The sequence below is a fragment of the Cryptotermes secundus genome, unplaced genomic scaffold, assembly GCF_002891405.2.
Source record: "Cryptotermes secundus unplaced genomic scaffold, Csec_1.0 scaffold1522, whole genome shotgun sequence".
NCBI lineage: Eukaryota > Metazoa > Arthropoda > Insecta > Blattodea > Kalotermitidae > Cryptotermes > Cryptotermes secundus.
Genome location: NW_019738369.1, coordinates 209,151 through 231,759, shown reverse-complemented (window position 1 = coordinate 231,759; position 22,609 = coordinate 209,151). Strand labels below are relative to the sequence as shown.

Here is a 22,609-nt window from a genome sequence, read left to right as displayed (position 1 = left end):
TAAAATGTTTTCCCTGTCAGCTTGTTCCTCACGTTAGTTATTTGCGCCTGGTTTTTGTTTCCTCCTCAATGTGTGGTGTTGACTAGTAAAGACAACATCACGTTGAGGAGGAAACAAAAACCAGGCACAAATAACCAACAAGCTGATGGGGAAAACATTTTAATATATTTTACAGAAGTGACGACACCATGAGTGAAGTGAAACAACAAATTATAAAAGAATTTTATCTCGTTTTAATTGAAGGACTGCAGCGTGTGGTTTGTAAATGAATTGGAACAGCGAAACAGTGTAGCAGTTTTAACGTCTTGATTGAATATCTGTAATAAAACACCTGAAGATGGCCCTTTGAGGCCAAAAGACGTAGTGCTAAGTGTTAAAGAATATACTGAAGTGTAAAACAAGTGTTGCAATTTAGACAGATATAGACAAATGGACGCTAATCCAAAAATAAGGTAACACTGTAGCAGCAGGGACTTGCTGCTAGCTGCAATGACAGACAGGGTGACACTTAAAGAAGCCTTCTAGCAGTTAAATATTTTGCTATTTGTAACATTCACAATTTTATTGTGCATGTGGATTAAACATTCACAGAAATGACACCTCAAAGATTTGTCTATAACAGAACAATACTAACACATGCATAATGTGTTCTTATAAGAAAACTGGCTAATATCAAGTGGTTCTCAACATGGGGAGGGGGTTTCACTTGAGAATGCATGAGGCATTTCAGGGGGGCAAGGTCATGGAAAAAAAAATTTAATTCTGATGTCATATTCAGCTGAAATAATGCTTTTTAGCTATATTTAAATTCTCTCTTCTGTAAACACGATTGAGAACTATTACTCTACACATTAAAAATGTTATGACTATTAGCCTTCAACATTTGTCATCATTATTCATCACCAAATAGCACCATGCAGCACTTTAATTTAAACAATTTGAATATTTTACTCGTAGTTTTGGTATGATACTTATTATGAGTTAGTTGATCATAAACAATAAAATAAATATAAGTGCAGAGGGTTATATTTATTTCAATAATAAATACTGGGGGCATGATGGTTTAGTGAAGACCAAAACGGGTGGCATAATGCCAAAAAGTTTTGGAACTACTGGCTTACATGTTATGTAATTACAAATGTACTGCACACAGTCAAATTTAGAACATAATTTTGTAATCAACAAGAAATTTTTAGATTTGAGGCTCTGACAGCAGTGGTTATGAAGGGTTCTGTCTTTTGAGATGTAATGCTGTATAGTCCACTGAAGTCAACCAATATCTCACAGGAATATGTCGCCTCTATCTTCACAACTGATGAATAAGCCAAGCAAGAAACCAGGATGGAGCAGGTAACAAAAGAACCTGCTTGTGACATATTCTTCCGAAACACTGGCTGACTTTCAACGGATTACATGGCATTATATCCCAGAAGACAGAAATCTTCAACAGACATTTTAATTCAGATTATGTCTCATGTGTTGTGACTGTGTAACACTGCTGGTCAGTACCAACATTTGTGAGGACCATGCTGTCTCAAACGTCAGGGACAAACTTTGTGTTGTGAGGATGTGGCCAAGATATACAGGCAGGCGATAAGAACCATGGTCACTCAGATGGGAGAGGGATCAAAGATGCAGTTGGGTCCAAAGACAGGAACTGCAAGAGCATACGAACAACATTTATTAGAACATGTATAACTGTGCTGCTGGAGGGGCAAGGAATTACCTCATTCCTGTTCCCACTGGCCCAGGTGTGGTTTAGTTCCTCAGCTTGTCCTGTCAATCTGGGTGACCACCATCTTTCCAGCCTGCCTGTATAACCTCACCACATTCTCATCATATTCACTCTGATCCTGAATATGGAGGCAAGTTCCAATGAAACATTGGTATCTAACTACAATACTACACAATGTCACATCTTAAACAACTGTAATATGAACACACATGATTGTGAAGGATTATAAAAATGTTACTTGGATTAATAAGTACAGTGTGTTCAGTAAAGGCGGAAACTTTGCAACACCGCTGACCCGGCCCAATATTCCTCACAGTTTGCTGCTGTAACTGCTGATAACCACACATGGTTACAGTTAAGCAGTAATCTGTGAGGAATATTGGGCCCAGTCAATAGTGTTGTAAAGTTTCCTCCTTGATTGAACACCCTGTATATTGAGGGCCTGCTATAATGAAGCCCTAAATCCAATAGCATAATTTTGAATTCTAATATGGACCTATGTTGTATTGTGACCTCAGTATATGCTTTTCTATGTATGTACCGCACACCCTATAAAATTTCTTTATAACTTCACAAAGCATAGAAAATCCAAAGCTCCAGTTAATTCATTTATAAATTTACAAGTATAGTAGAACCACACTTAACGAGCATAATTCGTTCCAGAATCTTACTTGTAATGCGAAACACTCGTTAAGCAAAACAGTTTTTCCCAAATAAATTAACGTAAAATACGATAATGCGTTCCATGCTGAAAAAAATACTCAACAAATTTTATGTATAACGTTTATTCAAAGAAAATTATATATACTGTAACATGTTTCGTTACTGAAGATGCCGGTCAGATTGTTAATTGGTTTATTTAACAACCTACAAGTCTTGGCTACAATTAATTACAACACTGTTGCGGGTTTCCACAGTTTCACAGTTTACAAACCCTACACACAAATCTCTTCACACTATCACAATTCACTCGTTACAACTGAACTCGGTGACTACTACAATTCAACTCACTCCTTACTACTCACTGCTGGCTAGATTCCAACTTAACTCATAGGCTGCTGCCTTGAGAACTCACTTCAGCGACTGATACACTTAACTCGCTCCGTAGGCTGCTAGCTGCTGGCTAGATTCCAACTCAACCCATAGGCTGCTGCCTACTGCTATCTGCAGTATTACAAATACTAGACTGCAATACATTGTTAAGGAGCGTGAATCATCTTCATCTTTTCTTCTATGCGGAATGAACCAACTGATTTGCAGAAAACAAGAAAAAAAAATCGAAATAATTAGTTCATTATTTATGATACATATCTAATTCTTTTTTCTTAGAAAGCTGTCTTAGAGACATTTGTTTTTGCCGAAACATCAAAATTTGGTGAAAATGCTCACAGCATTATCATTAAATAAATTTATAGCGCGCATAGCCACTGTCTTATTAGGGTGATGCTTCTCATTTAACAATGCAACAGTTTCCCATGCTTTCAGCATTTCTCTTATTGCACCAGAAGATTGTTGCTTTGCTGTTACCTCCTCCTCCTCCTCCTCCTCCTCCTCTGACAAACTCTCCTCCACAACTTCTTGCTGTGAAACACAATGCAACTCCAAATCGTGCAAATCGTTGATGTAGACCAACAGTATGTGCATGCTAGATCAGCCATGCTCACATCTCGTTCTCACTTTTCAATGATTTTATGTTTCATTTCTACGGTTATTTTTATTTTCTTATGGCTGTCTTTTTCCGGCATTTTCTTTGGGGACATTTTTGCAAGGGTTATTAAACTCTGCACAAAAAAAATCACAAATAATATGTCTGAACACAAGTTTGGAAAAATGTGTGATCACAAGCGACACTAAGATTCTAGCGGAACAAGTGCTAAACATGGACAATCAAGCGCACAATCTGGGACTTCCCCTCTCGTCACTCGTTATGCAAAACGTCGTTCGTTAAGCGAGTAATTTTTTTACAATTTGTTTTGCTCGTTATGCGAATTACTCGTTATGAGAGGTGCTCGTTAAGCGAGGTTCCACTGTATACTGTACTTTAAAAAATAGGGCTCTCCTCATTTATGTCATAGCTTTTTTTTTCCTCCACTTTTATACTCATAACAGTGAGTATGTAAACATATACAATTCATAACTATGAATTTATGATTTTATTTTATCTCGGTATAGACAGTTAAAACACAATAGTCAACTCTGAAACATTAGCTATACAAACAAAAACGCTGCAAGGGCTGTGTATATAGCATCACATACAGAGCAGAGCTACCATGCCTAGAAGTCGAAGGTGTCCTGCGAGTCATCATCTGCTGAGTTAGACTTACCTGCAGAAGGTGAGTACAGTGAGCTTGTCTCGTCATCTAGGTCATCCTGACTGCTGCTCATCCGACCTACACAAGACAACCAGGTGCAGACATTTCCCGCAAACACATTACTAACACTATCTTATATTTACTGGCTGAGGTCTGTCCAGTGTCATGAGCTCCCAGAGGTTTAAACTGAGATGCCACAAAGAAAGAAAACTTCCCCACTCTGCAAACCAGCCAAGCCCCAGGTCACAGATGAAGCCCCTCCTCAACCTAAAAGGCTGAGGAGGCCACTGGTCAGTCATGAACTAAGATGCCCCACCATATTTGAAATATGCTTTAGTTCTATCACCATAATCATCCACATACCTGATACAGAACACACAAAATGCTAATAGGACATGCAAACAGATAAAACAATGATTCTATTTCCAATCTGATAAAATGAGATGCTTATGTCACAAGTTAGACTGAGAAGAAAACAGGTAGCATAGTTCTCCAGTGTCACTTAAAGTTTTTATGGAAACGCCAGTAAAAGTTTAGTTTATACTTGTCTGGGTTTTCATTTTTTTACCGAGTGAAATGAGATGAATGAGATGAGATGAAATGAGATGAATGAGATAATAATCACATCACCACGTGTAACTTCACCTTTTGCATTTTAGCTGTGCTGTACGTGGAAGCATATGATGCAGGCACCATTTCCACGATGACATTCACCATGAATATATCGACTGTGATGTATACAAAATATTTGGAAGAGATTCAATAAGTGATGCAGCTAAAGCCCTAAAGATGAATTACACACAAGACAAACATCACAAAAACCTACGGACACAAGAAATTCAAGCAGGCCTACATAGAATGAGGGAAGGTCCTAAGGAGAGACAGCAGGACATTAATATGCCGCTGTCCTCAACTGATTTCAAACATCCATCACTCCAACAGACATATAAACAAAAAGTTGTGGCTCACCTCTCATGGTTCCTCTACCATTCGCTGTCCCTCTGTACAAGACGGATTCCAAATATTGCAAACCGCTATTGTTGATAATGTTGAAACCGCATAATAATTCTATTTGTTTCCAGCGATGCACTCTCTCCTGAAGTTCCTGCGTAACTTCATTCAATGAAGTCCTGAACAATCATACAGGTACACAGACTTCAAGTGTAACTATTAAAAGATTGTACGAGAGTTCAGATTCTCAGTGCAGTGAATATTAAGTTCACAGTCTTCTGAGTAGTGACACTACAGAGGCCTTTCAAATTCCTCCGAAATGTTGGGAACCATCTACCAAAATATGCAGCATCACATCCCTGAAGACAGAAGCCTTAACATCACTTCCTTTAAAACCCTATATTTGATGCTTTTTAAACTGTGTACAGTGAAACCGCCACTTAAAGATACTTTGGGGAACAGTGGGTCTGAATACTGCATTGAGGAAAATCCAACATGGAGGTACTTTCACAATGTGACTGATTATTATCTTACTTACTCACTCATGGAACTGAGCCCTTCTTGAGGAGCCACCAATTCTGCAGCTACTCAAGAACTTCCCAACATTTTATGGAACCCAAAGGTTCATTACAGTGTACACAAGAGCCCTCCACTGGTCCCTATCCTGAGCCAGATCAATTTAATCCATACCATCCCATCCTATCTCTCTAAGATCCATTTTAATACTGTCCACCCACCTACGCCTTGGTCTTCCTAGTGGCTTTCCCACCAGGATCCTATATGCATTCCTCTTCTACCCCATTTGTGCTACATGCCCTGTATACCTCATTCTCCTTGACCTGATCATTCTAATTATACTTGGAGAAGAGTACAAGTTATGAAGCTCCTCATTATGCAGTTTTCTTCAACCTCCTCTCACTTCATCTCTCATGGTCCTCATCACCCTGTTCTCACACACTCAGTCTATGTTACTCCCTTAATGTTAGAGACCAAGTGGCTTTGGATCAGTGAAACTGAAGGTTAAATGAGCTAAAACCTTAAACTGAGGAGCCTTAATGGGGGTTCAACTGTATTAACCCCATAAACATAAGCTTTTTAAACTATCCACAAATTTTTCCAGTGGGGGGGAAGGAAAAAAAAAAGGAACATGAAAAATGACTGAAAGATTTCCAATAAGGCACAAAATGAGCTGTATACATGACGGCTGAGGCTCAAAACAGAGATGAAGAGCACTGTCTTCCGCAATCTACTACGTCCATCTGCAGGGTAGAAGATGGGGGACAGCAAGTTCCACCAAAACAGCGATAATGATACACCAGATTACATGACGTAACATCCCAGAAGGTAGTAACCTTCAGCTAATATTCAGTTCAGATGTCACATTCGCCTGTCAAACATTTACATGAATTTGTATACAATTTCATGGAAATTAAATTTATTTGATGGACTAGTTGAATTAGCATGATACTGTGCAATGATTCTTGCCAAAGCTATGTATCAGTTTGTCTGACCTGCAAGTTTTCTTACCTTGCTTCAACTATGCTCCTGTCCACATCATCTATTGACTTCCCGTGTGTCGACACAAACGCACCAACTAGACTCGACCTTTTCTTCCTAAGTTTTTCACACTGTTAGTGATAAGAACAGAAAATAAATTTCATAATTGTAGGCCTTAAGTAATATTCAAATACAGAAAACAGAGAAACGTTCATCACAGTCAATAATTCTATATCTTTAGGAGACTGAAATTAATTCAAGGTCCTGAATCCTGAAAGAACTGTTCCTTGTTCAACCCTGAGCCTGGTGTGATGATTAGGGGAAACTCAACACATCAAATTTAGGACTTACCTAAAATTACAATCTTAATTCTGTTCATAAATATCACAAATGAAAACCAGTTTCTTACCAGTCATAAAACAGAGTCATAATAATATATTTTCCAATGTTAATATTCGTTATCCTGAAAATGGCTCTAAAAATCACAGTGTATCTTATGCACAGGCCAGAACTACAGTGAACTTACTGGGTTTGACATATTCAAATATATGAAGAAAACACTGGGGTCAGGCTTATTTCTGGAGAAATAAACAGCTGAAGAACAAAAGTTACATTTCACTGCCACCGAGATGCACCATGAATATTACTATTGTTGAGTTAGTGAACATTAAAGGTCTCTCTGAGAAAAGTCAAAATTATGCACAATCTGAGAATATGGCGGGAAATATATTTCCACGTATCTCCTCCCTAAATCGTTACATGCCATACACTGACGCATCTCATTCACTAGGAAACACCATAACCATCCTCTTCGCTTGTGAAAGACTTGAGGTTGTCAAGGCTGTGATTTGGAAGATTACTGTCTTCCGGGATGTGCCACCAAGTAAGAGTAAGCTGGCAGAAAGTTACCGGTGTTTCACAGGAACCTGCTGCATACATCTTCAGGGTTGAAGAGTGAAAATGAAGGCAGCAGGTTGCTCCAAAACTTCGATACATATCATATCATCATATTCCCTGCAACGACAACATCTAGTCTCTCGTGTTTACTATCATTTTGGAGTACATACTGCTTTCATTTTCACAGTTAACCCATCTACCAGATTAAACAGGGGGCACATGGTAGCACAGTTGGTTGAGGCACTAAGTTACATGCCGGAGGGTTGCGGATTCAAATCTCAATGAGATAAATGGATTTTTCAATTGATCCAATCCTTCCAGCTGCTGGGGTTGACTCAGCCTCTAACAGAAACAAGTACCAGGAATCTTCCTGTGGGACAAACAATGGCCAGTGCATAAGGCTGAGAACCTTACCACTGTCTGTGAGTCGACTGCCTAGAAAATTTGGGAGCCTTGACATCTCACAACCCTATGGGCCTCCACGGCCTGTTACAGGGATAGCTTTACTTTCTATTTATTTTTAAGACTAAACGACGTGACATCCCAGGTGACTGCCATCTTAAAGTAACCATTCATTCTGTTCCTTTCCTAGCATTTCAGACATAGATTCTAGAACTTCCCCGGGCCTAGAACTTTCTGAAAAGAAACAAACTCACTGCTTCACGAGCCTGCTGTAACTGTTTCTCTGCCCCGTTCTTCTTCTTGATATATGCTTTGTTCTCAATTTCATGTGTGAGCTGAAGCCACTGCTGAAGTCCAACTGGTGGGGACCAACATCGGTCTTGTAGTTCTCCTTCCGCTCGCTGCAACTCTGCACGTAGCATCTGTTAGCAATATACACATATACATCAGCACACAGTAGACTAATCTTCAACCTTTAACAACTATGACACCATTCGGTGTGCCAGGAGTTTACCAGCATTTTAGAGGAATGTACTAACCCCATCTTAAGCGTCAGAGTGTAAGCCAAGCAAACAAGCTTGACTTACTTTTCGACAATATTTCGACCCTGAAGATGAAAACATAAGGACACTTCTACCACAGCACACTGCGTCACATCACCAAATACAATCCGTTATTCTTCATGGATGCTAATTTGGATCCGTTACTGTTCCCAAATACTGTATTTGAACTCTCCCACATTACTGATAGGTTTATTAATTACTTATATTTATTTGTGGGAATAATTTTATGCAACGGTCAGGATATATAATGTAATGTGAAACCTGTTGACACATGCCTCTATTTCAGCTTTCAGCTGTGACACTTCAAGATCCGAGTACGAGGTGTGTAGTTCCATGTGATCACTCCCTTGCTGCTGAAGCTGCCTCTCCAAGTTCTGTTTCTCTGACGTCACACACGCCTGTTCCAGTCTAGCACGCTCCAATTCTTTCTGAAACAAATGCAATGGACTATATTAAAGCCAAAGATAATTCAGACTGCAGTCGTCTGGGTTATGTCAGCGTGTGGTCTTGTAGGTAGATACCAATATTTCAAAGGAACATGCCGCTTCCATCTTCAGGGTTAATGTGACCAGGGTGAAGATCATCAGGTTATAAAGAGAGGTTACATAGATGGTAATCACTCATATCCATGGAAAATGTATAGGGGACAGAATACAATTTGGGCCAACAGAAACGGTGAACACAAAATGTGAGAGAGAGAGAAAAAGCAATTTTTTTTAAGAACCACAAAATTGTTGTCATGAAAGAGCTACAAGACTGTGATAAGGTCCTTTTCTATAGAGTACAGTATTTTTGTGACAGGAGAGGGAATATATGTTAATATGAGGGCTATCTGGAAAGTAACTTCAGGTGTGCTGTTAACAAAACAAGCAATGAGAAAAGAAAATTATTATAAAAAGTATATGTATATACTTAAGCTACTTCTCAAAATAGTCACCGCCAGAGTTGAGTCACTTGCCATATCAGGAAACACGCTTTTGTATTGATATGTCAAAGAAATCTGTCACCTGTGAGCTCGGCCACGTTTTGAGAACCTTCCATCAACTCTTCATTATTGTTGAAGCGCTGTGGTCTCAACCACTTCTTCAGGTAGGTAAACAGGTTGTAGTTGCTCAGAGCGAGATCAGGGCTATAAGGAGGGTGGTCAAACAACAACTCCCAGCTGAAATGCTTCAGCAGTGTTCGAGTGCGAGTAGCTGTATGTGGATGCACATTGTCATGGAGGAGCATATTGTCCCAGAAAACAGCTGCCATCAGCTTTCTGGCAGAGACGTTTACATAAACTTATTCAGTTTGTTTGGTGAATGTGTGTGCATCCACAGCTTTGACCACTCTTTGGTTTCAACATTCACAAATGAAACCCAGATTTCATCACCTGTTAGTCATATGATGTGACTGAGAAATTCACTGCCACCTTTGTGGTATCTCTCTAAAAAGTCAAAGTTGAAACCATTCCCTGCATTTTGTGTGCATCCGTGAGCATTTTCAGAGCCCATCTTGCGCAGAACTTGTGATAGCCTAGCCTAACTGTGATAATTTTGCAGATAACAGTGCATGAAACTTGTGGAAATTCACATGAAAGTAATGACATAGTGATACTGTGAAACGGTCTTTGACAGATTTTTTGGTCAACACTTCGAACAAGATCATCAACCACTACAGATGGCCGACTACTTCACCCATATGTGAACATTCTACAGCACTGTCTTATAGTTTCTTCACTCATTGCATTTTAACCATAAACTGTGCATAATTCATGATGGATTTCTGCAACACTCATGTTTTTAGTGTGAAGAAAGTGGATAACTGTGTGAATTTCCCAGCTGGAAGGACTATCAGTCACAAGACACATCATAGCTCACTCTGCAGAGACAAGAACAAATCCTAAATGACCAGTCATGTGATGATTTATAAGGCAATGAGTCAGATGACACTACCTCATATGTGTGAGGTTTCCCCCGCTCCTACATGAGTTGCCTAAAATAAACGAAGGTTACTTTCTGAATATCGTTTCATATATTTCTTTCTGCCATCTCAAGCACTGTTAATAAGGATAACTCTTCTTACTTGTAAGTGGTCCAGAGCAAGTTCTGCTTTATGAAGACTCTCCATGTCCTTCATCATACGTCGGAGATGCCGACGTGAATTCTTGTTTTGTCGATATGCATACCAGCAACCAATAAGTGCACCCAAGAGTAAAGTGACCAATACTAGATCTTTCATGTGATGACTGTAATCTGAAATGATTAATATTTTAATCAATGATTAACCTGGTAAGTAATGACAAATGTTTAATGATTTTAAGTTCTCACATCAGTGGTTATGAAGAGTTCTATCTTCTTGGATATAATGCCATGTAGCACACTGAAAACGAACCAATGTTTCTGGAGTAGTATGCTTTCTCCATCTCCAGAGTTGAAGGTAAGCCAAGCTACAAACAAGCATGAAGCAAGGAGTAAGCAAAGCTCTGTTTTTTTTTAATGCTAGTGGGGCGGGACTAAGTCCCTTGTACTGTGGCCACTTCTGGCCTAGTGTACCAGCCCCAGATGATAGGTCAGGGTGATTGTGGAGCAATTGGTGGAATGAAAAATGGCAGGGGAAACCGGAGTACTCAGAGAAAACCTGCCCCAGCGCCACTTTGTCCACCACAAATCCCACTTGACCAGACCCGGGATCGAACCCAGGTCACCGCGGTTTAAAGCCAGTGACTATCTGCTTGAGCTATGGTGCGGCCATAGCAAAGCTCTGCTTACTGTGACGTGTTCCTCCAAAACACTGATTTCTTCAGTGGACTATACAGTATTGTATCTCAAAAGACAGAACTCTTTGAATATCTAAAATCAATACAAAGTCTGTCGAGTGTAACAATGTTTTTTAGGTCACTTCTTTCTCACTCTTGCCTTACATAGAGTGAGAAAGAAGTGACCTAAAAAACATTGTTACACTCGACGGACTTTGTATTGATTTTATGTATAATAGTGTAACGGACCAAAATGAAACAATTCAAAATCTTTAACAAGTAATTTTCTGTGACATGTAGTTTACGTTGCGTTAGCATATATTGGTTTCANAATCTTTGAATATCTATTTATTTATTTATTTATTTATTTATTGTAAGCCATACAGACAACTATAATACATTTCTAACGTCTGAATGTAATATCTGTCAAATTTTCTAGCAGTCTTTGTACCTCTTCCATACTGTACTTCTGGTTTTCAAATAAATACAATGTATACAACACAAAAAGACATCAACATCCCACTACAAGACACCAACACTGCAGTCCCTCAACTTGTTCAGGTAGTAACCTTAATGTTACTTGAATGCTTAAACCAATCATCATGAAACTTGGCACATACATAGTGTGTCCAGATTAGTTAGGACTCTTTTTCTTTTTCTTTTTTCTTTTTTTTTTTCTTCTTCTTTTTTCTTTTTTTGCCCTGCAATGCCATCTTTTGGTGAGTTGTGGTGTTAAGATTCTTGAAGTTTCGGCTGTGGCTGTCTGTAATTTCAAAGCGCAAGCATCACTGCATCATGTGTTCTGACCTTGAATGTAACAGTACTGTTCTGACACTCGCTGAAAAATGGTGGTTGAACAGAGCCAACATCAAATTTTGTTTGAAGTTAGGCAAAACAGCTGGAGAAGCATATGAAATGATGAAACGTGTGTACAGTAGTGACTGTTTGAGTTGCTGGAACATTTTTCGATGGTATGCTGTATTTCGTGACGGCAGGGAGGACACTGAAGATACTCCACGTGCATCAAAACCAAGAACAAGTCGCACTGAAGAAAATGTGAAAAAAATGACTGAAATCCTTGCATCAGACAGATGTGTTTCTGCAAGACTCATCAAGGAGCTTTTGGGAATACCAAAAAGTACTGTACATAAAATTTTGACCAAGGATTTCGGCAAATGGAAGGTCTGTGTGCAGTTTCTACCGCACATGCTATCAGGCGATGAAAAACATGCCAGAGTGGAACACTGCAAAGACATATTACGGTCGGCCCAAAGTGATACAAAATTTACAAAATTGATTTGGCTGAGCCCAAAGAAGAAGCCGAAACCAAAGAAAGTGTGCACGCAAAAGAGTTGAGTAAAGACACTGATAACCGTTTTCTTTCATTCCAAAGGAATCATTCACAAGGAATTTCTGCCAGAAGGTCAAACAGTGAATTCTGATTATATCTCGAAGTCCTCAATCATTTGTTGGCGAGAATTCTTTGAATTCAACCTGAATATTGAGAGCAAGGTTCCTCGTTGCTCCACCACGACAATGCCCACCCCACAAATCAAAGATCGTGCGTGATTTTTTGGCCAGAAAAGGGATCACAGTCCTCGATCATCCTCCGTATTCGCCAGATTTGACTCCAGCAGATTTCTGGTTGTTCCCAAAAGTTAAGTTGGCAATGAAAGGAGACCCTCACGACACCATCCAGGACATCCAAAGGGAATCAACCGCAATTTTAAATACAATTCCACAAAAGGAGTAGTGACTGTTTTCGAAAACTTTTCAATCAATTCCAGCTATGTATTGATTCAGAAGACTATTTTGAATGAAAAGAGTGAAATTTTGAAAATAATTCACGTCTTGCATTTTTAATGAACACAGTCCTAACAGAACCTGGACACTCTGTGTACATCATATCAGCTAAAGCAATCCCAACAGTGTAGTTCATAAAGACCTCCCATCAATAATATCAACACTGCAGCTTCTCAAATTGTATTGTTTACTAACTTCAGTATGCATATATACTAAAGTTATTTTTGTTATATGAAATACTCAAATTGTAATGAAACGAAAGTAGGTGATCAGTTCTTCCTGTAACTTCTTGCTCATTTTGGTGTCACATTTGCCAAGGAAGCACTGTGTGAAATATTAAGACTATGGTGTTCAGGTATGAAATGCTGTGTACCTGGTAGATAGGTAACAATACTGCTGCCTCCATCTTCAGGGTAGGAGACCCATCTACCAAAATACATGGCATCACATCACTGAAGATTTAATAATTACTGCTGTGAGAACTTCAAACCCTAAACAATGTGTGAAATGTCGGTCACTCAGCCTAACTTCTCTCTAGTTTGTTAGTTAGTTAGTTAGTTATTGGAGAGGGTGGGTTTCCCCATGCACTTAGACCTGTATTGGTCCAGTGTGCTTCCCACTATGATTTCTACCAGTCTCTATATCCTACCGGTACTGGTGCTTACCATCAGTCCCGCCCAGCCAGCGAGACCGGCTCTACTAGCTGAGAGGTATCTATAATGCTTCCCACATCTACCAGAGGTATTAGAGACTGCTGTTGGGCGGGAAACGTCCGTAATTTGGCTCAGTGACCTCCTTTGGAGGTATGAGGTTCTTTTACGTACCGTAAAGCTACGACACAGGACCCATGGCTTAAAGTCCCTCCTGGAGGACTTGTTCCCTGAATTTTTCCGCCCTTAAAAATTCGACGACCTCCGCCGAGTATTTGAATCCGCGTACTACGAGTCATGAGGTGGGAACGTTACCTCTAGACTACGGAGCCGCTTAACTTCTCTCTAAATGCGATCTTTACTTTTGTTATGACCTCTTTTCTTTCACATCCACTTTTACATTTAATTTAGTAGTTTTCTTCCCCCTCAACTGACTGTACCTTTTGGTGGTCCAAACAGCACCACATCCATAGCCTTCAGGGCTATTTTCTGCTTATGAATTGGATCTTTGATTCCAAGGACGTTGTTCAAATAGTGCATGTTGTTTACTGCAAGCCTAGAGAAGGTGAGAAAATAACATTACAGGCCTGTTTTTAGGGCCGGCTTCTGGGTTGTGCAAATGAGTAGCAGGGCAGTAACTGCATCTGCACTGCCTAGAGAAGGGAGGGTGGGTGTCACACTATAAACAAGGCCCTATTATAACCCATAAACACCATATAATTCTTATCAGTTAATGGACCCAACCAAATCTATAACACAACATACTGAGAATGGTCAATCTAAAACAAGGACAGTATATCACTACCGTAAGTCTACCCTGAGGTATTATGATTTCTAATATCTCATTCAAAGACCAGACTTAAATATTAATTTGGAATGCCAACTCACTCCAGTTTCAATATCATAATACCAACCCTTCACATTTTTCACTTACTTGAAACCAACACAAGATTCAGCCACGAAAAAATAAAGGCCAAAATTAGAGCACTTAAAGTTAGCAATACAAAAAAAAAAGTATAGCTTTGGCATTTGGGAATAAGTCATGCAGAATGTTTTCCAAAATTCTGACAAACATTTCAGTTGCCATCTTCATGGTAATGGCTCTGGGGAGGTGAAGGCATAGCTGGATGAAACAGAGGAAGAGGTTCATCCAATCACGCTTTTGCCTCCCACACACCATGTTCACTGTCAGATATAAAAAATGGCTTCCAAACTCCACCAAGATATTATTCCTGCAAAATGGCAACTTAAATGTTTGCCAAAACACCGGAGAGCCTTAAAAATTCTACACAGCATACTACCAAAAATCAAAGTCATACTTAAAACTCCCACTGCAAAAATCTGATTCTTTATTATTGTTTTATTTAACTAGAATCAAGCAGAGAAAGAATGACAACAGATGACATGCATTCAAATTGGCTGCTTTCTCTTCCATTGCACTCTGATAACACACCTCCACTTTCTCAACTCCAATATTGAACCAAGACTACAAAGGCAGAGAAAGAACAACAACAAAAATATAAAGTGACAACTGGTGAAGGTGGGGGAGACATACAGTGGGGACATAGTTACTAGGAAGACATGTGGGGGTCAATCTATGTTCATTCTTTCCCTGACCCAACTTAGTTTTCACTTAAAAAGCAAAACCAACTGCATTTAGAGCCCAAAATACTTTTAGAAGATGAAATATGACCAGCAACCTTGGTAATGTTGCTCCAGTCACTCGATGCTGAATGAAATTTGGAATGTACTGTGGCAATTCCACATTCGTGGCCAACCATTCTGATGTCTGCTCAACAGTCCAATTGTGAACCTGGAAATACATAACATCCTACGTTCATACGATTCAATAAGACACAACCAGAAACAACAACAACAAAAAAGTTGTGGAAATGCTTCATCCTTCTAAGAATTATTACCTTTACATAATGTTCCTCAGGACAGCATGCAAGAAACACACATCAGTTGTTTAAACTTTCATGCTATTAAGTATATACTGATTATTTCTTCACTCATAACAAATATGGCACATCAAACACCACCCTCATTATACGTTATACAAAAACAGTGCAGCCTTGTGCTTGTATTTTACTTTCTTCTTGTTTCATCTGAGGTTCTCACAGTGGTGAAATGAAGAGTGAAATCTTCTGGGTTGTAATGTTGTGTACTGAGCTACAATGTACCACAACCCAGAAGATTTTACTCTTCATTCAACTTATTCTGTACTGCAACAAATCTGCATTGATTGTCAGTTGAGGTCTCGTACTCTGATCACAATATAGTACGAATTCTTCAACACAATGTCAGATTTTATAACACAGAAACTTTAACTGATGCTAGTAAAGAGGTTGGTCTAGAAGAAAATGCAGAGAAAACTAAGTATATGTATATGTTCAAATATTTGGAAATGACAGTAACAAATCAAAATATTATTGAGGAAATTAAGAGGAGATGGAAATCGGGTAATGCTTGCTACCATTCAGTCCAGAACTTTTGCCTTCACATCTGCTGTCAAAAACCATAAACATTAGTATATACAAAAGTATAAATTTGCCTGTGGTCTCATAGGAGTGTGAAACTTGGTCTCTAACATTAAGGGAAGAACATACACCACGGATGTTTGATAATAGGGTGCTGGGCATAATATTTGGACCTAACAGGGACAAAGTTAGAGAAGGTTGGAGAAAACTGCATAAAGAGAAGCTTCATAAAGTGTATGCTTCTCCAAGTATAATTAGAATGATCAAGTCAAGGAGGATGGGGAGACGAGGAATGCAAATAGGAAATTGGTGGGAAAGCCTGGAAGGAATGAGGCCACTGGGAAGACCAAGACGTAGGTGGGTGGACAATATTAAAATGGATCTTAGAGAGATAGGATGGGGTGGTATGGACTGGATTCATCTGGCTCAGGATATGGACCAGTGGAAGGCTCTATGGGAACACAGTAATGAACCTCCAGGTTCCATAAAATGTTGGTAAGTTCTTGAGTAGCTGTATGAATGGCACCTTCTTAAGAAAGGCTCAGTTCCATGAAGTTAGAAGTTAGTTACTAAATAATGCATAACAATTTTACATGAACAAAAACCTGTCACATAAATCTTATGTTTTGTTGTTTAAAATTACAGTAGGGAAGCAATAGGAGCATAATAATAATCTGGATAACAATTATCAGTTCATAAAGTGGTACGTTATCATAAGAAATACTAAATGCTAAAGCCACTGCACTTGAATTTAAGAAGGGTTTCTGGGTTAAGTTTCTATGAGATTGGAACTGGATTTTTAAATATTATTTACATGAACTTCAGGTTTCAAAAGGTTAATGACATTTAAGTAAATAACTGGTGTTTAATAAGAGAATCACACAAACATGTGAATACGCTGTTTGAACAAGATGCAGCATTTTTTATATTAAAGCAGGTGGTACACATAGCAACCACTGTGCCTTAAAAGTTAACCATACTTTTATACTTACATGAACTGCATATTAGTGTATGATATTAAGATAAAATTTTAAAAAACTTTAACATTTTACAGAATACATAGAATATTAACATTCAGTTAGATTTTTATTTTGTCAGTCAGTAAAATTTGCCACTACTTTTAAAACAAATAATGTAATCAACTTTATTTTTAAATTAAAAACGTGGTTTCAAGATGGAATAACGGTTCTTGTCTTTATGTAATTTATAACCACTGTGGCATACAACAATGTTATACCATCTTTCCTTCAAAAGGTACAATTACCAAAGGCCTTGAACTGTTTCTCCCATACTGCTGACATCTATAAAGCTTATAACATTTCACGGAAGCATCCTAAACCATGTTTACCTAAACCTTTAGACCCTGACAGATGATGCAGCTGGGATGTGCCTTCAGTAACTACATCTGGAACTAACCATTCCAAACAATACTGATGGGGGGCTTGCAGTAACTGTAAGTATTGTCTGTCTGTCTCTCTACCTATCTATTCCTCTTCTCCCAATTGAAGCACAGGGCATCTGTGAAACACTTTGTTTCACTACAGTTTCTTATTCTTAGACAGTTCGTAGGACTTCTCTTGATGGGGGATGAGTCCAACATAAGGCCGGTATTAGTGATGTTGCATTCACATTATTATATGTTAATCGTTTTTTTACAGGTGGCTAGGGCCAAATAACAATTTATATTCACCATGGGAATAACAATTGCAACAAAACGATCTAAATCTTTTGGGATGCCATGCCATGTAGTTGGGAGAGAGCCTGTTGTTTCAGTGGAACATATCATCTTCCATCTTCGGGTTTGAAGAGTAAGCCACACAAATAATCAGGAGCTCTGCTTGTTGAATGCTTCTGTCTAGTTTCTCCCTTGGCTCACTCTTAGACCGTGAAAGTAGAGGTTGTATGTTCCTCCGAAACGCTGAGCTATCTCTGCACTACATGGCGTTACGTCCCAGGAGACCATACACTTCACAGTCACCATAAGAACCTCAAATCCAAAAATCTAAAGGTACATAATTATACTAACACAAAATATTACAAGAAACCCAAAAATGTACAAAGTGATTCAGGAGGTGTCTGTCAAACTTTGTGGGTCCTTCCATCACTTGACTATGAATAAAAAGAATCCTGGTAAGATGGGTTCAATTAGAGTTCAAGGAGTCATGGCAGTTTTAAGGATAAAGATATTCCAGAAAAGAGTCAATAAAAAAAATAACAATAATTTCAATATAAAATTAAAATAAGATTACTTATTAAGGATATGGAAGGAAGGAGACCACTGGGAAGACCAAGGCATAGGTGGGCGGACAATATTAAAATGGATCTTAGAGATATAGGATGGGATGGCATTGATTGGATTGATCTGGCTCAGGATAGGGACCAGTGGAGGGCTCTTCCATAAAATGCTGGGAAATTCTTGAGTAGTTGCAAAATTGGCAGCTCCTCCAGAAGGGTTCAGCTCCATGAGTAAGTAAGTATTAAGGATGTGTGTTCAGAAAAGGAGCAAGCGGTAGCATAGTTGGTTGAGGCACTATGCTATAAGTCAGAAGGTCATGAGTTTGATTCCCGATGAGGTTATTGGATTCTTCAATTGACCTACTCCTTCCGGCCGCACTATGGCCTTGGGGCTGACTCAACCTCTAACAGAAATGATTACAAGAAATCTCCCTGCGAGTAAAGGGCAGTCAGTGATCAAGGCTGAAAACCTCACCACCATGTGTGAGCCAAGTGTCTAGAGAATGTGGGAGCCTCAACATCTCACAACCCTATGGACCTTCACAATCTGTTACTGGGATAGTTCTACCTTTTCATCTTACCTTAACTTTTATGTTTGAAAGCCATTCAGAATATATGCCTACAACTGTAATGTACATATGAGCACAATATATTATATATATATAATTAATGAACTGGTTGACAGTACTTAGCATTCAAGTTACAAGCAAAGATTTCAGTTTCTGTAACATATTTCATTTTGAAATAACATTTCATATGAGGTTTGAGGGTCTGGTGGGGGTGGATACGATGATTACTATCTCCAGGGATATGACATGATAGTCTGGCAGATATTTATTAAGGTTTTTGAAGACTCAGCCAGCTCCATCTTCAGTAAACATCTACTAGGTTACATAGTGTCACATCCAAGAAAAAAGTAATCTTCACCCTGAATAGGTCTGTGTGCTTACTAGAAGACATACAGGGCAAGTATTTATCTAATGTGATTGGATTCTAAGAAAAATGTTGGGATTGTACAAATCACTATTTCTTCTTAGAATCACAACAAGTAAGTCCACGTAGTTACAGCCTTGACTACAAATTCCCAGTCAATTATTTTACGATACTACAAAATGGCTCCAAGCTATACAGTCTGAACTACAAACAGTATCAATACATAAACCATATAGGTATAGAAAAGCAACAGTATGTAACTCACCAATGACAGCTACATACAAATACAAATTACATTTTACTTTGAAGTGATGAATTATGGCAGCCCAATTAAGTAAGGAAGATAACAAACATTATGTAATTAAGTTCTTAAAAGTGCAGCTCACTATTACTGGAACAGAATTAATTCCTGTTATGCTGGTGGTGTTCTATAAGTTATTTTAACACTTGCACTCCAGTAGCACAAAAAAAAAAGAATCATGTTCTTCAGCAAGTTTTGAAACACTGTCGCCTCACCTCAAGATGAATACCTGCTCTCAAGTGATGTTATGCAATGACAAGCAAAATTTTTACGGATCGTTACCTCATTATGCAACAGTCTTCAATTCCTGGCAGCAGGTAATAATAAAAGCACTGCTAAGCTCAAAGACATATCATTAGATTAAGAAAGGAGCCAGTGTTCTGAAATGCGAATGAGGCTTATTCAGTGATTCTAAGAGCTCGAACAGAAGATCCCAAAGAGTAAACAGCCTTCAGTCATTTGTAACAGTGCTAAGGTTAGTCTTCTGTGAAGGTAAGAAAGAATACTCTATTCATGAGAATATTAATTAAGAACAGACCACACAAAATAAAGAACACCTTTTAAGATCTGGAAATATTATAATAATTTGCTGGAAAATGAGGCATAATTTGTCCAAAGTGCAAATTAAAATGCTGTCTTATGACCAGAGTCATATAAAAGGTAAAGTTGTGCCTGTACTTAACTAATTAAGCACTACGCCATGAAGGAGTATGGGTGAAAGGATGTATAGATCCATATTTTCTTGACCTCAGCACTAGTTGGAGATGAGTGGTCTGCTTCATACACTGGCTGCTTTACCCCTGGGGAAAAAGCCCCCAGTACCCATTGGATAGGAGGCTGGGTGGGCCCCAGAGCCAGTATGGATGACGTGGAAAAGAGAAAATTTATGACCATACCAGGACTCAAACTCTGACCCCTCCATCATCCAGCCCATAGCCAGTCACTATACTGACTACACTATCCCAGCTCCCTGCTGGAGTCATATATGTTTAATATTTTAAAGTTTAAGTTTTTCATATACTTCTTAAGTGATTATGAGACCTTGTATTTTACAAAAAAGAATAATGTACTGAACACAAAATACAACTTTTGTCTGTAATATTTTTTACTGAAATGATGCTACATGAGATACTTCTCAGGATTGCTTTAAAATGAATACAGCTGTGTGTAAATAATAATTATTATCTAATTTTAACCCAAACTGTATGTGTTCAGAAGTTTTAATGGAAACCCCCATTCCCTCAGTTACCAAATTGTACACAAATCGAATAAGCACTGGAAAATAAAGTTTATAAAATTCCATTTCATTAACATTCACACAGTTTCTGGTCACTCTTTTAGAATTGTTTCAGTTTTACAGAGCTGATACATGAAGTCTCCAATGTCTATGATTTATTTCAACCGTCTTCCAGTGCATACACTCATTTACCTCACTCTTCTCTTTCGCACTACATGTTTCGGCACAAAAGTGCTTCAGGTGCTTATTCGATTTACGTTAAACTAGTTCACTGCATGCCTTGCCATCTTCATATTAAAATAACTAAAATATATATTTATCATATATATTGATAAATATTAAATATTAAAAATATTAAAATTGTTCAGGATTTTTCATCCCTACGTCGTGTCTCACTACGCGAGTCACATCTATCCTCTTCTGTCGGATCACTCTTTCTACTTTCGTGTGTGTATTGTGCTTCGTGTTGTGTCTTGCTCCTGTGACTGCGTGTGTTATACTGCTGGGCCTGCTGGGTCTACTTTCTCCCCATAATCTTTCCTGACTGACTTCTTGACAGGTCTTCTTTCCTTCTTTCTGTCTCGGAATAACTGGCAATACCATCTTGTTCTCGGTGATGATATGTGTCTCTTTCCTATAAATGTCACTTCTAATGCCCTTATCAGTATCCTTGTTCTGTTCGTTATTTTTACACCACCAAATCATTCTAGCCATTTCTTTTTTAGCTTTGTTAACAAATTTTGAATTCCAACTCTGCTAATAATTTCATTTCTGATGCTATCCCTCCTTGTTTTCCCCTCAATACTTCCCATAAATTTCATACCCACTGCCTAGATTTTCCTTCTGTTTCTCTTTCCAAGCATCCACATTCCAGCATTGTTTTGGAGTCTCTCTGTTCTTTTAAATGTCATAAAATTTATAAAGTTCTAAACGGTTCAAAGACTGACGCAGCTCCAGTTCAATTCATTTCATTTTTATCAGCATTTTTTGTATATATTTCTTCCACAAAATCATCACAGTACTGTTATACTGAGTACAATTTATTGATTTCAATACAGGTCTCATGTTTGATTACAACTGTTTAAGAGATATAATGGACTAGAACAATATTTCCTCAACACATTACTGTGCAGTATTTATATCTCTGATCAGTATAACAGCCATGAAGCAAACACAAAACTCACTGCGTCTTGAATATCATGTCATGTCAACAGACCATCAATTAATATGTCCCTGTACACATGTCAGTTTTAATGAACATAAATTGAGATTTGTGCTGACAGATGTACTCACAATTGCTCTTCTAGGGGCTACATTCTAACACTACAATAAAGTTCTACGCATACACATCAACTGCATATGGAAAACAAGAAGCTGAAGTGAAGAACTGGAATTCAGTCAATTTGATTAGATAAGTGGAGGGAAAAGATGATAACACATGCTCTAAAAGAAATCTGTACATGACCTATACATAAATTCGTGAGACCATATAAGTACTATGAAACATCTGAGGCTCTCATGACAGCATTCAGATAAATACGTCATTTACCAAAGAGACCATCATGTTTAAAGAATCTTGAACATACCTCTGACCGTATCCAAGCTTCCCACAACTCCCGAACTGAGATGTGCATATCATCATTACGATGAAATGCTTTTTGTCTTCGTTCATAGCCTTCTTCGTATTTAAGTTCTTCTCGTAGGAACTAGACAAAAAAATACCTTCTGGTACAAAACACAATATATCATGATTATACAACAAGAGATGTACAGAACATACAAAATTTATTTAACCTTTTGAAGCCTCAAATTTATGTAGATAATATTTATAAAGTCAGATCCTACCTTACAAAATCAAACAAGTATCTCCATT

At 38.3% G+C, this 22,609-nt stretch overlaps 1 protein-coding gene across 2 annotated transcripts in view; it reads right to left on the bottom strand.

Annotated features, from left to right (window-relative positions):
* The window catches only part of LOC111871013 (stromal interaction molecule homolog), a 44,458-nt gene that overhangs the window by 13,780 nt on the left and 8,069 nt on the right, over positions 1-22,609 (bottom strand). The window contains exons 3-11 of one of the 2 annotated variants that reach the window (XM_023863723.2): positions 22,323-22,442; positions 15,251-15,363; positions 13,991-14,106; positions 10,425-10,594; positions 8,633-8,785; positions 8,049-8,216; positions 6,526-6,626; positions 5,017-5,177; positions 4,060-4,125 (exon numbers count right to left, since the gene is read on the bottom strand). In XM_023863723.2, the coding sequence (XP_023719491.1) occupies positions 4,060-4,125; positions 5,017-5,177; positions 6,526-6,626; positions 8,049-8,216; positions 8,633-8,785; positions 10,425-10,594; positions 13,991-14,106; positions 15,251-15,363; positions 22,323-22,442 (1,168 nt within the window). The remainder of the gene's footprint in view (positions 1-4,059; positions 4,126-5,016; positions 5,178-6,525; positions 6,627-8,048; positions 8,217-8,632; positions 8,786-10,424; positions 10,595-13,990; positions 14,107-15,250; positions 15,364-22,322; positions 22,443-22,609) is intronic. The other variant, XM_023863724.2, reaches the window with a different exon arrangement.